Source organism: Lepus europaeus, chromosome 12 (assembly GCF_033115175.1).
Source record: "Lepus europaeus isolate LE1 chromosome 12, mLepTim1.pri, whole genome shotgun sequence".
NCBI lineage: Eukaryota > Metazoa > Chordata > Mammalia > Lagomorpha > Leporidae > Lepus > Lepus europaeus.
This window is the reverse complement of record NC_084838.1, coordinates 96,688,722-96,706,207: the sequence shown is the minus strand read 5'-3', so window position 1 is coordinate 96,706,207 and position 17,486 is coordinate 96,688,722. Positions and strand designations below refer to the sequence as shown.

Here is a 17,486-nt window from a genome sequence, read left to right as displayed (position 1 = left end):
GAAGCCAAGAGCCAGGTGCTTCCTCCTGGTCTCCCATGTGGGGCAGGGGCCCAAGCACTTGGGCCATCCTCCACTGCCTTCTCTGACCACAGCAGAGAGCTGGACTGGAAGAGAAGCAGCCGGGACTAGAACCTGGCGCCCATATGGGATGCTGGCGCAGCAGGTGGTGGATTAACCAAGTGAGCCACGGTGCCAGCCCCGAGAAGCAAGTTCTTAAACTTACTGATCAGGGATCTGACAGGTCATTGGGGATGACATTTCCTTTCTTAAAATACTAAGAAACTGTGGCTGGTCCTGTGGCGTGGAGGGTAAAGTCACCACTTGCAGTGCCAGCATCCCATATGGGCACCAGTTCAAGTCCTGGCTGCTCCACTTCCAATCTGGCTCTCTGCTATGACCTGGGAAAGCAGTAGAAGATGGCCCAAGTCCTTGGGCCCCTGCACCCATGTGGAAGAAGAAGCTTCTGGCTCCTGGCTTTGGATTGGCCCAGCTCCTGCCGTTGTGGCCATTTGGGGAGTGAACCAGCAGATGGAATACCTCTGTCTCCCTCTGCCTCTGCCTCTCTCTAACTCTGCCTTTCAAATAAATAAATAAATCTTTAAAAATAATACTAAAGCACTTCACTATTTTGACTCTTCTAGGATAGCTTCCAACTAAAAATATTCCGTTGTGGAATTAATAGCTATTTTATGATGCTTTTTTTTTATTTTACAGAGACTGTGCAGTTGATCCAACTTGTGTTTTATGCATGGAGTGCTTTTTGGGAAGTATTCACAGAGACCATCGATACAGGGTCAGTATTGTCCAAATAATCATACCTAGAATTGAATTGTATACCAGATACTTTTTCTTTCTTCTTAAAACCCAATGATTTACTACTAAAGTGGGGGGAGGGAAATAGCAGTGTGTTATTTAAAAACTGCTATACATTATAGGAATGTATTTTGTGTCTACACTTTTTGGAACACATGCTTCCAAAAAGACAATGCAGATATCAGCTCTTCTATATTGGTTTTCAGTTAGTTTGATTTTTTTTTTCCTATTTTTAGATATTTTTTAAGGAGTCCATCTGCTGCAGTGTAGGAGAGGACCCAACAACAGTGCATAAGGCCTTCTAATTTTATTACTTTTTCACTGCTGTAATACAGTAAATACTTTTCTGAAAATCAAGTATGTTTCTTTGTAAGTCAGGCAAGTTATTGTTAAGCCTCTCTTTGTTCCTCTGCTGGAAATCAAAGACAGACCATGAAGATTCAAAGGTTAGAGAACTGTCGTTAGATTGAACTTTTCACCTTACTCATAAAATAGAATGGTAGAGGAGGAATATCTCAGTCTTATTCTTAATTCAGAACCCTGCTGATCAGGACTTTTCCTCCTGTTTTTATTCGTTCTACCAAAGGGTTGATAATAATTAACTAAAATGGCCATAAAATCGGGCTCCTTATATTCTGGTATGTTTTTTTTTTTAATTCTTGTAAGACAATTCAGATTTCCTTTCAGCTGTACCATCTGTGTTTGGTATTTGTCACAGTACATAAACTATAAGGGTGGGTTGTAATTTTCCAAGTGACTCTCTACCTGTGATTTTTGCAGTGTATCTTTGTATACCTGTAAATAACTCACTTGTAGGGTTACGTTAATTCAATTGTGATCTACAATACTCAGATATTTACTGTGGTAGAATATAATAGAGCTCATTTTAAAATTTACTGCATCTAACACCCATTCCTGAACTCTCCCTCATGATATTTTAAGGAAAGCAGAATTTCTGGTTTGCCAGTTATTACTAACAGGTTCCATCTTGCCAGATTTCTTGAATCATTGCCCTGTCTTAAGAAAGAGTGAATAATTCTTGAACCCTGCAGGTGGTGAAAAGGTTATGATCAGGCAGTCCACTTTTGTACTTCCTGAGTCCTTACCGCCTGTCCTTTTAACAAGTAGCGCTTTTTTTTTTAAGATGTATTTATTTATTTGCAAGTCAGCATTACATGGAGAGAGAAGGAGAGGGAGGGAGGAAGGGAGGGGGAGAGAGAGAGAGAGGTCTTCCATCTGCTGGTTCACTCCCCAGATGGCTGCAACAGCCCGGAGCTGAGCCGATCCGAAGCCAGGAGCAGGGTGCAGGGGCCCAAAGATTTGGGCCATCTTCCACTGCTTTCCCAGGCCACAGGAGGGAGCTGGATCGGAAGTGGAGCAGCCAGGACTTGAACCAGCACCCACGTGGGATGCCTGCACTGCAGGCGGCAGCTTTAACCACTACGCCACAGTGCCGGCCCCAACGAGTAGCTTTTCTCTAAGACAGTTACACCAGTCTTACTAGACTCTTCTATGGGACAACAGCTGTATGAATCTTTATAACCTCTAAATATGATTTCATCACAATCTGGTCACAGAACAGCATTATACTGAGGTAGCCAAAACCCAGCAGGAAAACCTTCATGATCCTCTTAATTCTCCCGATTAAGGAAGTCATATAGGCAGATACATCCTCTTTGAGATATCTGCAGTTTACTCAATGCTGCCAAATAGTTTATTTTGTTTTAAACTCACCTAGAATAGCTTATAGGCTTATTTAAAATAAACTGAAACATTGAGAAATTTGATGTTTAATTTTATCCACTTCAGCAACATTATTTCCTTACTTAATTATTTATTATCTGATAGACCTCAGTGAGTATTTACTGACAAGATACTTACAGTTTGTTTTTTTTTTTTTTCCCTAAGATGACAACATCAGGAGGTGGAGGCTTCTGTGACTGTGGTGATACTGAAGCTTGGAAAGAGGGTCCTTACTGCCAAAAACATGACCTTAACACCTCAGAAACTGAGGAAGAAGAGGTAACAACACTCCTACAAAGTCCTCTCAGGGAAAATTGTTTCAGCCATGAGTTCTCAATATTTCCAGAAATAGGAATTAGTTTACAATGTGAACAAAGGATATGAAAATAGTCCTTCTCTGTTAGTAGTGAATGGGTGGACATTGAAGTCCTTCGCATTCTGTGGGTGCCGTACCGTTGCTAGTAGTACACGTTTGAAATTCTGTCTTTATTTGACTTTATCCTCATGCATTAATGGAGTGGCAGAATAAAACTTGCAAAATTTGCCACTTAATTCCTGTGTAAGGCTTCAATTAAAAGAAATGAAGTCTACAAGTATCAGACTGTAAAATATTTAAGGATAACATTATGTTTAGCATACCTGGTCCCACTCAATAAATTCATACATATTTTTAGACTTTCTTTCTTTTTTTTTTTTTTTTTCAAGATTTATTTATTTGAAAGAGTTACAGAGAGAGGGAAAGACAGAGAGAGAGATACTCCATCCACTGGTTCACTCCCTAAATGGCTGCAACAGCCAGGGCTGGGCCAGACCAAAGCCAGGAGCCAGGAACTTCTTCTGGGTTTCCCACATGGGTGAAGGGACCCAAGAACTTGGACCATCTTCTGCTGTTTTCTCTGGTACATTAGCAGGGAGCTGGATTGGAAGTGGAGCAGCCGGGACTCGAACTGGAGCCCATATGGGATGCAGGTGTCCCAGGCAGCAGTTTCACCTACTACATACTGGTCCCTATTTTTAGGCTTTCTACAGTATATGCTCGAGATGGAAGAGAGTTATATATTTCAAATGTAGTTTTTTAGTCTGTCCTAGAATTATTTTTATAGAACATAATTTTTTTTGCTTGATGTTATACTTCATCCTCCATCTTAGAAAAAACTGGGGCAATTTTGATATTACTCTCCTCTTAGGGATATTATTCAAGAATTCCGCAGATTTTCTCAGCCCTGGGCATTTGTGAGGGCATATCTCTTCATTGTATAGGCTGAGGGTCAGCCAACTATAACCCCACAGTCTAAATCTTGTCTGCAACCTGTTTCTGTCTGGTGCAACTACCACAAGTTAAGAGTGTTGTTTTCTCTTTTTAAATACTTAGGAAAAAAATCAACAGAGTAGCTTTGTTTTGTTTTGTTTTGTTGAGAGACAGAGCAGCCTTCCATCCACTGGTTTTGGTTTACTCCTCTTGACTGCGGTTTATTTTCCTCTTACCTGCTTTGTACATTTATTTTTAAAATATCACTCTATTAGAGGAGTCATATTCTTAAGTGGCTGTAATTCTTTTTGGAATGAAATTTAGTTAAGCAGCAAATATCAGCTGAATGAACAACTTTAGTGAAGATTTTGTAATATGAAATTTTCACTTATAAATACTGTTCCCATTTCATTCGAATACAGATCAGCAGTTATTAACAGTTAGATATTATGCTTAGTAATTTATATGGCATAATGTACCTCACTTAATTCTCAAAGCAGCCTCAGTTGGTAGATACTGCTATTACCAATATTTAACAGAGGCAGAAGATTGAATCTCAGAAAGGTTAACAGCCTTGCCCAGGGGCTGGTGTTGTGTCATAGCCAGTAAAGCTAGTGCTTTCAACGCCAGCATCCCATGTGGGTGCTGGTTCAAGTCCCAGCTACTGCACTTCCGATCCAGCTTTCCGGGAAATGCAGCAGAAGATGGCCCAAATACTTGGGCCCCTGCCACCCACATGAGAGACCCAGATGGAGCTCCAGGCTCCTGGCTTCAACCTGGCCCACCTCCGGCCATTGCCACCATTTGTGGGATGAGCCAGTTGAACCAATAGATGGAAGATCTCTTTCTCCCTCATCTCTCTTTAGCTCTTTCTGTCACTTTGCTTTTCAATCTTTAAAAAAAAAAATCCCAATAACAGATAAAAATGCTATTATTAATAGACATGTGTTTTATAAGTTGATATGTGTATTTTGTAATACTTCTTAGAAAATCAGTTCATGAGGAGCCGGTGCTGTGGCATAGCAAGTAAAGCCACTGCATGTAGTGCCAGCATCCCATATGGATGCCAGTTTGAGTCCCAGCTGCTCCACTTCTAATCCAGCTTTCTGCTGTGACCTGGGAAAGCAGAAGATGACCAGGTGCTTGGGCCCCTGCACCCACATAGGAGACCCGGAAGAAGCTCCCTGCTTCTGGCTTTGGATAAGCCCACTTCCAGCTGTTGGAGCCATTTGGGGAGTAAACCTGCTGATGGGAGATCGATCTCTCTCTCTCTTTGCCTATGTCTCTATAACTCTGCCTTTCAAATAAATAAATCTTTTTAAAAAAGAAAAGAAAATCAGTTCATGATATAAGTGAAGTTGTTTGGATGAGTGTTCAGACTCTAGCTTATTTCCACAGTTGTGATTGGGCAGTGGAGAAAATCCTCATGCATACTTTATTTGTGAATGACAGCATTAAAGTCAATTGTAAAACATGCTTACATTTTTAAAATTCCGGTATTATAGGAATATACCCCATAAAAAATTAAAAGTTCTTCATGACTCCCACTCTCCTCTGAAGTAACTACTGATAACAAAACTTTTTAACACCATACCTTGAGTTCTTCTAGCTTGAAAAGACAGTAAACCAAAGCTGACCTCTCAACAAATGTTTGTGTTCTGTAATGTAAATGCAATCAAATAACTGAAATTACTAGTCATAACTGATAACACAACATAGCATAAGATCTCATTTGTTTACTCATTCCAAATCATTTATGCTGTGATGTGAATACACTGCCTTAATCTTTCCTTGCAGTAAGCTTGCACAAATCTAGCATCTCTTCATTGCAGAAATAATTCTTTACAATCAATGTCACATTTTTTAAAAAGATTTATTTACTTGAAAGTCAAGTTATAGAGAGAGAGGGAGAGACAGAGAGAGAAGAGAGGGAGAGACAGAGAGAGAGAGATCTTGCATCTGCTGATTCAGTCCCTAGGTGGTTGCAACAGAATTGCCGGGCTAGGCCAAAGCTAGGAGCCAGAAGCTTTCAGGCCTCCCACGAGGGTCACAGGGAGCCAAGTGTTTGGACCATCTTCCACTGCTTTTCCCAGGCAATGAGAAGGGAGCTAGATCGGAAGTGGAGCAGCCAGAGCAGGAAACTTTGCTCATGTGGGATACCAGCGATGCAGATGATGACTTCACCCACTATGCCACGATGCCAGCCATCACATTTTTCAGGAAACTAAAATGTGCATACAGACATGTCAGGAGAATAGAAGAATCTACATTCCTGGACCTGCCCCAACAGGGCTAATAAAGCAGCAAAATTATGAGTTTTTGATCTCAAAATACATTCTACAGTGCATTTTCCTATTGCTATTTAAAAATATAGTTCATCATATATTGTTTTTATTTATTTAACAGGCAGGGATAGATAGACCAATCAAGCTGCCATCCACTAGTTCACTTCCCAGTTGCTTACAATGGCCAGGCTGAAGCCAGGAAACCAGTCTAGGTCTCTAACATGGGTGACAGGGATCCAACAAACTTGAGTCATTACCACTGCCTCCCAGGGTCTGCATTAGTAGAAAATTAGAACTGGGAGCAGAGCCAAGACTCGAACCCAGCACTCCAATATGTGATTTAAGTGCACAATTGTCATTTTAACCGCTAGGCCAAGTACCCATCCCAATTCTATATTTTTAAGGTGACATGTAATCCAATTATATATTTTTAAGGTGACATGTCATTCAAATAGGAAACATTTCTTCAGAACGAATGGGTTTTTAGAGTCCAAACACTACTGAGAATGAGTAGAAACCTCAAAAGCTGCTCATTTTTTCTGTCCAGGACTGTTAGATTTTTCATAAACCCTAGCATTGGTTTGTGACAGATGGTCTTTGTGCCCTTCTCCACTCACCTGGTCTGGTCTCTTATTCCATATAGCCCTCACCCAAGTACCAGCCCCACAAACTAGGGACCAGCCTCTTCCTGTCTGTCTCTCCCCAGATCCCTTCACATGAGTAGAGAAGAGGAGGCAGCTGGGAAGGCCTTGCCACCAAAGACTTTACTCCTTCCTATGGCCTCTTTCCCCAAGACATTTGTTAAAATCAAACTTGAGCAAAACTGAAAGTCTACTATTTAAAAAAGTTATTTATAAGTTCTGTTTATTGTAATTCTTTAATCCCTAGAAGTTTTTTACTGGGATAACTATAAGAAGTGGAGTAATGGGGCCGGCGCTGTGGCGCAGCAGGTTAAAGCCCTGGCCTGGAGCACAGGCATCCCGTATGGGTGCTGGTTCTAGTCGTAGCTGCTCCACTTCCAATTCAGCTCTGCTATGGCCTGGGAAAGCAGTAGAAGATGGCCCAAGTCCTTGGGCCCCTGCACCAGCGTAGGAGACCTGGAAGAAGCTCCTGGCTCCTGGCTTTGAATCGGCACAGCTCCGGCCATTGCAGCCAACTGGTATGAACCAGCAGATGGAAGACCTCTCTCTCTGTCTCTACCTCTCTCTGTAACTCTGTCTTTCAAATAAATAAAATGAATCTTAAAAAAAAAAAAGTGGAGTAATATGACCAAAAAAGATCTGTTCTGGAATGGGTGAGGTTCGTGTTAGCAGTACCTACCCCTGAGCCAATCAGGAGCCAGGAGCTTCACCCTCATCTGCCACGTGAGTACCGCCCAAGCACTTTGACCATCATCTTCTGTTGCCATCCCAGACACATTAGCAGGGAGCTGGATGGGAAGTGGAGCTTGAACCTGCGCCCATATGAGATGCTGGCGTTGCAGGCAGTGACTTAACCCTCTACCCGACAGTGCTGCTCCCCATCCCCTTCTTTTTTATTCTACCTTCTCCAGTTGTTTTCTGTCATTTCTACCAGGTGTATCTTTAGTGTCAGTGCAAAAATATTCTGTGCCATGCATATTTTCAAGAATATTCTGATGCCCATCCCATGATGGTAAAACATTGCTTTTCTACTTTTTTAAAATATATATTATTTATTTATAATATATATACAATATATATATGTATATTATTTATTTCAAAGTCAGAGTTACAAAGAGAAAGAGAGAGAGAGAGAGAGAGAGATCTTCCATCCACTGGTTCACTCCCCAAATGGCTGCAACAGCCAGGGCTGGGCCAGGCCAAAGCTAGGAATCAGGAGCTACTTCCAGGTCTCCCATGTGGGTACAGGAGCTTAAGCACTTGGGCTGTCTTTGACTGCTTTCCCAGATGTATTAACAAGAAGCTGGATTGGAAGTGGAGCAGCTGGAACTCAAACCAACACCCATATGGGATGCCAGGATTGCAGATGGCAGTCAACACACTGTGCCACAGTGCGGGCCACAAAGCATTGCTTTTTCTAATTGAGAAATGAATAATATGCTATTTATCCATTAAGCTAAATAAAGTGTTTAGATTTAAGATAAAATATTGATTAAAGATTATATAAAATGCCTCGCCAACCTTTACTGAAAGGATATCATGGTAAACACAGTATATGTTTAAAGTAACACTTTGTTACATTAACCTAAAAATTTAGTGACTCATTCACTGTTGATTTTTTTTTTTTTAAGAAGTAATCCAAGACTCAAAGGCAGAATTGGATATTAGTGGTTCTCAACTTGGGTATTTCCCTACTTCCCATAGCTGATCATTTGGCAAGGTCTAGAAATAATTTTCATTTTCATGACTGGGGTTAGGAATGCTATTATAGGACAGGATCCTGCAATCCATCAGCCCCCATAACAAAGAATTCCTTACGTTGGCTCACTCCCCAAATGGCCACAACGGCCAGAGCTGCACCGATCCGAAGCCAGGAGCCAGGTGCCTCTTCCCAGTCTCCCACACAGGTGCAGGGGCCCAAGCACTTGGGCCATCCTCCGATGATTTCCCAGGCCATAGCAGAGAGCTGAATTGGAAGAGGAGCAGCTGGGACTAGAACCGGTGCCCATATAGGATGCCGGCGCCACAGGCGGAGGATTAACCTACTGCACCACGTCATTCACTGTTAATTCTAACATATGAAGTTCCTTATTAACATGCATGTGCATCTTACCTGCTAAAAGAAAACAGTGAATGATTCTTAAAACATCAAGAGGCAGTTTTCATCTTTAAAACTGGAAAAATCAGGGGGCTAGCACTGTGGTTGTATCAGGTAAAAGCCTCTGCCTGCCTGCAGTGTCAGCATCTAATATGGGTGTTGGTTCGAGTCCCAGCTCCTCCACTTCTGATCCAGCTCTCTGCTATGGCCTGGGAAAGCAGTAGAAGATGGCCCAAGTCCTTGAGCCCCTGCACCCACATAGGAGACCCAGAAGAAGTTCCTGGTTCCTGGCTTCAGATCAGTCTAGCTCTGGCCATTACAGCCATTTGGGGAGTGATCCAGTGGATGGAAGACTTTCTCTCTCTCTTTCTCTCTCTCTCTCTCTCTCTTTAACTGACTTTCAAATAAACAAACATTTAAAAAGTAAAGCAAGCCCACTTTTTAAAATAAATAAATAAAATTGAAAAAATCGAGTGCCCCTTTACACCCAAAAAACTGAATATTATTTGTCTACCCTTAAATAACATTTTTTGTTTAATCTGGAAATTGGGGTTAGCATGATATAAAGCTATAAAGGTGGTATTAGTGTTAGAGATCCAAGAATACCATACCAAAATGTTTAGATTAATTCTTCAGGTATTGGAGGGCCTTTGAATATTTCCGTTCAGTTGACTGAATAATTGGAATTATTCTGAACAACACTTTAGGAAGGTTGAATTTGTAGGCTGTATGTATAGGACTAAATTCACAGGATTTTGAGTGGTGGAGATGTGATGGAGAAGAGAAATAATTGCATTTAACATTGTTTCATTTTTAAAAATCTGTTCTTTCTTTCAGGATCCTCTTGTGCATTTGTCAGAAGATGTGATAGCAAGAACTTACAACATTTTTGCTATTATGTTTCGCTATGCAGTAGAGATATTAACCTGGGAAAAAGAAAATGAGCTGCCAGCAGAGTTAGAGTTGGAGTGAGTATAACCCATTTGTTCTTGGTGTATGAGGAACTTAACTTTCACACAGCTAGGATAGGACGTAATCTTTATTTTTAAAGGTTTGTTTATTTTTGAGCAAAGGGAGAACTCTTCTATCTGCTGGTACTGATTTATTCCCCAAATGCCTATAACAGCTGGGCCAGGCCAGGCTGAAGCCAGGAGCCAGGAACTCCAGCTGGGTCACCCACATGGGTGGAAGACAGCCAAGTACTTTGGCCAGCGACTGCTGCCTTCCTAGGTGCATTAGCAGAAAACTGGTTTGGAAACAGAGCAGGCAGAACTCAAATCGGCACTCCGGTATGGAATATGGGCATCCCATAGCAGAGTGCCTGGGTTTGAGTCCCTGCCCCACTTCTGGTCCAGCTTCATGCTGATGCACATGCTGGGGTCAGAAGGTCATGACTCAAATATTTAGGTCCCTGCCATCCACACGGGAGGCCTGGATGGAGTTGCTGGCTCCTGGCTTCAGCCTGGCTGAGTCCCAGCTATTGGTGGGCATTTAGGGAATGAACCAGCTGATGGAAGGTGTGTGTGTGTGTGTGTGTGTGTGTGACTCTTTCACATAAATGAAAATTAATAATAACCAGCTTTTTAAAAATGCATTTTTTAAGTCCGGTTTTAACCTAACAGTAGCCTTGATTTTATAGTTTTTAAGTATGTGTAATCAGGGTTGGCACAGTGGTATAGTGTGGTGCCGGCATCCCAAATGGGATGCTGATTCAAGTCCCAGTTGTTCCACTTCCAATCCAGCTCCCTAGTAATGTGCCTGGGAAAGCAGTGGAAGATGACCCAAGTGATTGGGCCCCTGCACCCTGGAAGAAGCTCCTGGCTCCCAGCTCCTGGCTTTGGATCAGCTCAGCTCCTGCCATTGCAGCCTCTTGGCAATATTAGCATTTGGGACCAGATTAATTCTTTGTTATGGGGACTGTCTGATGGATTGCAGGATTCTGTTCTTTAATAACATTCCTAACCCCAGTCATGAAAATGAAAATTATTTCCAGACCTTGCCAAATGATCAGCTATGGGACGTAGGGAAATACCCAAGTTGAGAACCACTAATATCCAATTCTGCCTTTGAGTCTTGGATTACTTCTCTAGCAGTTCTGTAAACTTGCAGTGCTATTACACCATGCTGTAGCATCCTGCTGTTCTTGATGAGACAAGTTCTGGAGTTTTATGTTCAATGTCTGTTTTCCCCCAACAGACTGCAATGTCATAGAACACAGACACCACTTTCCCAGTATATGCCCAGCACCTAGCACTGACATAAATCAACCTGGAACACAATATGCAAATAGATAACGCAACTTACCACTAATGTCTTATTCCACAGAGAGCAGAGTGACACCTACTATTGCATGCTGTTTAATGATGAGGTTCACACCTATGAGCAAGTTATTTATACTCTTCAGAAAGCTGTTAACTGTACACAGAAGGAAGCTATTGGTTTTGCAACTACGGTAGATCGAGATGTAAGTAATTTCATCATACTGATACCACATAAAAAACTGAACTTTTGCTCCAGATAAGTTACTCCAGAAGATTGAGTTAAATTTTTTTAAAAATTTTATTCAAATATTGGCCCAACTGTATATTGTATATAGCTGTAAACCATTGCCAGGTAGAAAGTTTAAGATGAAACATTGATTTAGTTACCCTCATGCTATGCAGTGATTTAAAATATTGTTATGAAAATGGGAATTATAGAAACTCAGATTAGATGTTGCTTTGTTCAAGGAAATATACTTACTAATGACTTGAAACAATTAGGAAAATTTTAATTTACTTTTTGTGGGTGAATAGGATGAACTTATAAATATTAAAAATCAGCGAGGCCAGTGATGTGGTGCAGCAGGTTAAAGCCCCAGCCTGCAGCGCCAGCATCCCATTTGGGTGCCAGTTCAAGTTCCGGCTGCTCCACTTCTGATCCAGCTCCCTGATAATGTGCCTGGGAAGGTAGTGAAAGATGGCCCAAGTGTTTGGACCCCTGCACCCATATGGGAGACCAGGAAGAAGCTCCTGGCTCCTGGCTTTGGATCGGCTCATCTCTGGTTGTTGCGGCCATCTGGGGAGTGAACTGTGTCTCTACCTCTCTCTGTAACTCTTTCAAGTAAAGTAAATATTAAAACAACAACAAAAAAAAAAATGGGGCATGCACAGTGTATAAGGTGCTGTTTGAAGCACCACATCCCACACCAATGCTAGGATTCTAGCTTCCTGCTAATGCACACCCTAGGAGGCAGCAGGTGATGACTCAAGTAGTTCATTCCCTGCTACCCACATGGGAGACCCAAACTGAGTTCCAGACTCTGGCATCAGCCTGGCACAACTCTAGCTATTGTGGGCATATGGTAAGTGAACCAGCAGATGGAACATCTATCTGTGTCCCTCTGCCTTTCACATAAATAAAATAAATAAATTACTCGGCTGGCGCCGCGGCTCAATAAGCTAATCCTCCGCCTTGCGGCACTGGCACACCGGGTTCTAGTCCCGGTCGGGGCACCGGATTCTGTCCCAGTTGCCCCTCTTCCAGGCCAGCTCTCTGCTGTGGCCCAGGAGTGCAGTGGAGGATGGCCCAAGTGCTTGGGCCTGCACCCCATGGGAGCCCAGGATAAGCACCTGGCTCCTGCCATCGGATCAGCACGGTGCGCCGCTGCAGCGTGCTGGCCACGGCGGCCATTGCGGGGTGAACCAACGGCAAAGGAAGACCTTTCTCTCTGTCTCTCTCTCTCTCACTGTCCACTCTGCCTGTCAAAAAATAAATAAATAAATAAATAAATTACTTAATTTTTTAAAAGAAGATTTATTTATTTGAAAGGCAAAGTTATAGAGACAGACAGACACATACACAAACACAGAGAAAGAGAGAGAGAGGTCTTCCATCCACAGTTTGCTTCCCAAATGGCCACAACAGCTGGAGTTGGGCCTATCCGAAGCCAGGAGCCAGGAGCTCCTTCCAGGTTTCTCATGTGCATGCAGGAGCCCAAGGACTTTGGCCATCTTCTACTGCTTTCCCAGGCAGAGAGCTGGATTGGAAATGGAGCAGCCAGGACTAGAACTGGCATCTGTAGGGATGCCAGCCCTGCAAGTGACAGCTTTACCCACTACACCACACCAGCAGCCCCTACTTAATTAGTTTTTTAAAAATTACTAGAGTTGGCTGGCGCTGTGGCTCACTAGGCTAATCCTCCGCCTGCGGCACCGGCACACCAGGTTCTAGTCCCGGTCAGGGCACTGGATTCTGTCCCTGTTGCCCCTCTTCCAGGCCAGCTCTCTGCTATGGCCCGAGAGTGCAGTGGAGGATGGCCCAAGTGCTTGGGCCCTGCACCCACATGGGAGACCAGGAGAGCACCTGGCTCCTGGCTTCGGATCAGAACGATGTGCTGGCCGCGGCAGCCATTGAAGGGTGAACCACCGGCAAAGGAAGACCTTGCTCTCTGTCTCTCTCTCACTGTCCACTCTGCCTGTCAAAAAAAAAAAAAAAAAAAAAAGGTTACTAGAGTTTTTATATGCTAAAGCATGTTTGTTTCCTGGTTAAGAAGTTATTTATATTTAAAATAATGTATTTACAGGTTACTATAAATATTTTTTTTTGCAGGGCCGTAGGTCTGTTCGATACGGAGATTTCCAGTATTGTGAGCAAGCAAAATCAGTTATTGTGGTAAGTGATTTTGACATACTGTATTATTATTTATTTCTCGTTTAAAATTAACTCCATATTTTGCCATTTATAAACATTTTTTTCTGCTTTCACGAATGTAAAGCTAATATCAATCAAAAATCATGTTGAAAGGTAATGTTTCATGAGCATTGTGTTATTGCTTTATCTGGATTTTTTAAGCAATGTAAGATTGATGTAGAAAACAAATATTTAAGTAAGATTTATGTTTGTTATCTTCCTATTTTTGCATCAGAAAAATCTTTGAAGTTTTTTTTGTTTTGTTTTTAATTAATTGGGTTTAATTCACCTCTAGCACCAAGGTTAGAATCCAGAGACAGTTGTTTCTTGGTGTATAATGACAAGATATATTCCCTATCCAAATATAAGTTATTATTTTCCTATAAAAAAGTGCTCCCCACATTACTAGATTTATTTTTGAAAATTAGAATTTATTTTTAACTACTCCATAAAACTGTATTTCATCAAATGTTCTTTTTTTAAAAAGTATATATTATAAAATATTTTAAAGATATAGGCAAAAATAGATATAATACAATAAACACCTATATGTACTTAAATTTACTATATTTTCTTCATCTTTTAAATTAAAAAAATTAAGGTCCTTATATCTTCTCTTCCTAATTATATTAACCTTCTTCTTTCCCTAGAGATAACTACTCCAACTACTTCAATTGATTCACTTTTTTCATTCCTACTTTATCCTTCATATATAAATCTATGTAAACAGTATATGCATTGATTTGGAAGCCATTAAACATTATATAATAATATTCTACTGAATATGTTATATTGCAATTTGCCTGTTCACATCAATCTTGTTTTCAGAATTATCTGTGTTGATATAAATTGCTGTAGTTCATCCATTTTTCTAACCATTATAAAGTATTCCACTGAACAATTTAAGGTGCTTCCAGGTTTTTTTGCTATGACAGATAATTCCTGCTGTGAATATTCTTTGGTCTCCTTTGTTGCATCCATGCAAAAGTTCCTCTAGGGTATATTCTAAGAAATGAAATCTCTTGAGTTATAAGGGAGAGTATGAACATTTTTCAGCTTTACCAGATTTTGCCTAGTCTCTAAAACAGTAGTTCCTGTTTCTCCACAACTCTGTCAGAGCTGCATGTTGTCAAGTCTGATGTGTATGAGGAGGTATCCTGTCACTTAAATTTTCTTTTCCTTGACTTCTAAGTATCTATTTTATTGTTCATTTAAGTTTTCTGCAAACTTTCTGTTCAAATCCTTTTCCCATCTTTTCTCATATTTTGTCTTTTTCTTTCTCATGTATTTGTGATGCCTCTCACTGAGTAAAATCTTTAAATTTTAATGTAATGGATTATCTTTTTCTTTATTATTTGTATGTTCTAAGAAATTTTTCCTTGCTGCCTGAACTTACTGAATTTAATTCTGCAACAAAAACTGTACTGTGGTCATATACTAAATATTCCCATTCTTGGGAACTACATACTGAAATACCTAGAGATAAAGAGCTGTGATGCATATAACTTCAGTGGGTCTTTTCTTTTTTAGTATCTCTGTGTGTGTGTGCGTGTGTGTGTCTGTGGAAAAAGACGATGCACACATGATAAGGCAGTGGGGATAAATGTTTGCTGCCGATGCATCTGGGTGAGGGAAAGGGCATGAGTATTCTTTCTACCATTTTTGTACTTATTGTAAGTTGAAATTATTTCCAAGTAAAAAATCAAAAAGTATTCATCAGATACTGAATCCTGAGTTATTACAACTCTGATGTTCAAATACACTCTTAAATTAAGTGGGACTTGTAATAATTCTGGACTGCTGTTTTTCAAAAGAATGAGAATGTAAAATCCAGAGACAGCGTTGTTTCCTTGATTTTGTTTATGTTTTCTTCTATATTTTTAGTTTGATATCTTTTTATGTATTCAACTATATCTTTTCAATTTTTTCCTTTCTTTGAAAAGTTCTTATTTATAATCTCTGGTGGCTGCATAGGAATGGACAGAGAGATTAATGTTATGGAAGAGAGAGTTCAGAAATAGATACTCATATGAGGAAAATCAGTCAACTACAAGAGACAGTGCTTATTAACCAAGACTGGAAGAACCCCAAGAGTTTTTTTAAAAAAAAAAAATTGTGTACACTTTGGCTATATGAAACTGCCTAGCAAAAAAAAAAAAAATTTTTTTTTGACAGGCAGAGTAGACAGTGAGAGAGAGAGAGAGACAGAGAGAAAGGTCTTCCTTTTTTTTGCCGTTGGTTCACCCTCCAATGGCCGCCACGGCCGGCACACCGCGCTGATCCGAAGCCAGGAGCCAGGTGCTTATCCTGGTCTCCCATGCGGGTGCAGGGCCCAAGGACTTGGGCCATCCTCCACTGCACTCCTGGGCCTCAGCAGAGATCTGTCCTGGAAGTGGGGCAACCGGGACAGAATCCGGCGCCCCAACCGGGACTAGAACCTGGTGTGCCGGCGCCACAGGCGGAGGATTAGCCTAGTGAGCCACGGCGCCAGCCAATAGCAAAATATTTTATAAATGAAGTCAGGAGGTAAATAGTAGATTTGGAAAAACTTTTTCTAACACAAAGGATGGGCATTTAACATTTAACATTAAAACAGAGAGTTCCTATAAATTGTCAACTAAAGAATAAAAACTGGAATAGAAAACTGGGCAAAGGATATGAAAAACTGGATCATACCTGGGAAAAGTATGTCGTCAATATATATTGGAAGAATCTTGGACTCACTAATTACCAGTTAAAAAAAAAGATTTCATACCCATCAGAAGAAGAAAGAGTGGTAAAATATCTTGTTTGCAGAAATGCAAAGAATAGGAATATATACAAGTAATAATAAATTGCTACAGCATATTTTAAAAAAATCTAGTAATGGATATTAAAGCTTTACCTCTCCTAGAAAAAATTTTAAAAGATTTATTTGTTTGTTTGAAAGGCAGAGTGATAGGGAGGGAAAGATAGAATAAGGAGATCTTCTATCTGCTGGTTCACTCCCCAAATGCCCACAACCGCCAGGATGAGACCAGGGCAGTCAGGAGCCCAGAACTCCATCTGCGTCTCCCACATGGCTGGCACAGACCCAAGTACTTGGGCCATCCTCCTCCTCCTTCCAAGGTGTACATTAGCAGGAAGCTAGATTGGGAACACAGTGAAGCTAGAATTCAAACTGGCAGTCCAGTATCGGGTGTAGCACTGGAAATAGCAACTTAACCTGCTGTGCCATGACGCCTGCCCCTCTTCTAGGAACTTATCCCATAGAAATACAAGTACCACAGGCCAGCATTGTGGCATAGCAGGTAAAGCTGCCACCTGCAGTGCCAGCATCCCATATGAGTGTTGGTTCGAGTCCCAGCTGTTCCACTTCCGATCCAACTCCCTGCTAATGCACTCAGGAAAGCAACAGAAGATGGCCCAAGTACCTGGGCCCCTGCACCCACATGGGAAAACCAGCTGAAGCTCCTGGCTTCTGGCTCTGCCCTGACCCAGTCCTGGCTGTTGCAGCTATTTGGGGAGTGAACCAGAGGGTAGAAGATTCATTCATTCATTCTCTCTCTCTCTCTCCCTTTCAAATAAATAAATAAATACTTAACATACAAGCCCCTGTAAATGTGTGCAAGATGTTCAGTACTGCTTTTTTTATAGTCACAGAAGACTGGAAACAACTTGAATATGAATGTCCTTTTCCAGAGGATGTTTCAATAAATCCGCACCACAGAATATTATGCAATAATTAACAAAAATAATAATACATTAAAGCTAAGAGGCTTAAAAGAACACATAGTATGCTATTTTTGTAAATCAAACTAATAAAAATTTTTATAAATGTGTACATAAGTAATATATATATATGGAGAAAATCTGCAGAGATGTACCTACCATGTCAATATAGGTAATGGAGATGAGATGAAGCAGGGGATGAGAAGAGGATCCAAGCAAAAAACAAAAAGGGGTGAGACATTTGGAAAAAGGATTGATAGATTTGAATAGACATT

At 41.0% G+C, this 17,486-nt stretch overlaps 1 protein-coding gene across 1 annotated transcript in view; it reads left to right on the top strand.

Annotated features, from left to right (window-relative positions):
* The window catches only part of LOC133772040 (E3 ubiquitin-protein ligase UBR2-like), a 58,710-nt gene that overhangs the window by 32,396 nt on the left and 8,828 nt on the right, over nucleotides 1-17,486 (top strand). Inside the window, 5 exon segments of the mRNA XM_062208576.1 lie at nucleotides 715-793; nucleotides 2,722-2,835; nucleotides 9,667-9,797; nucleotides 11,155-11,293; nucleotides 13,420-13,482. Of these exon segments, the coding sequence (XP_062064560.1) occupies nucleotides 715-793; nucleotides 2,722-2,835; nucleotides 9,667-9,797; nucleotides 11,155-11,293; nucleotides 13,420-13,482 (526 nt within the window).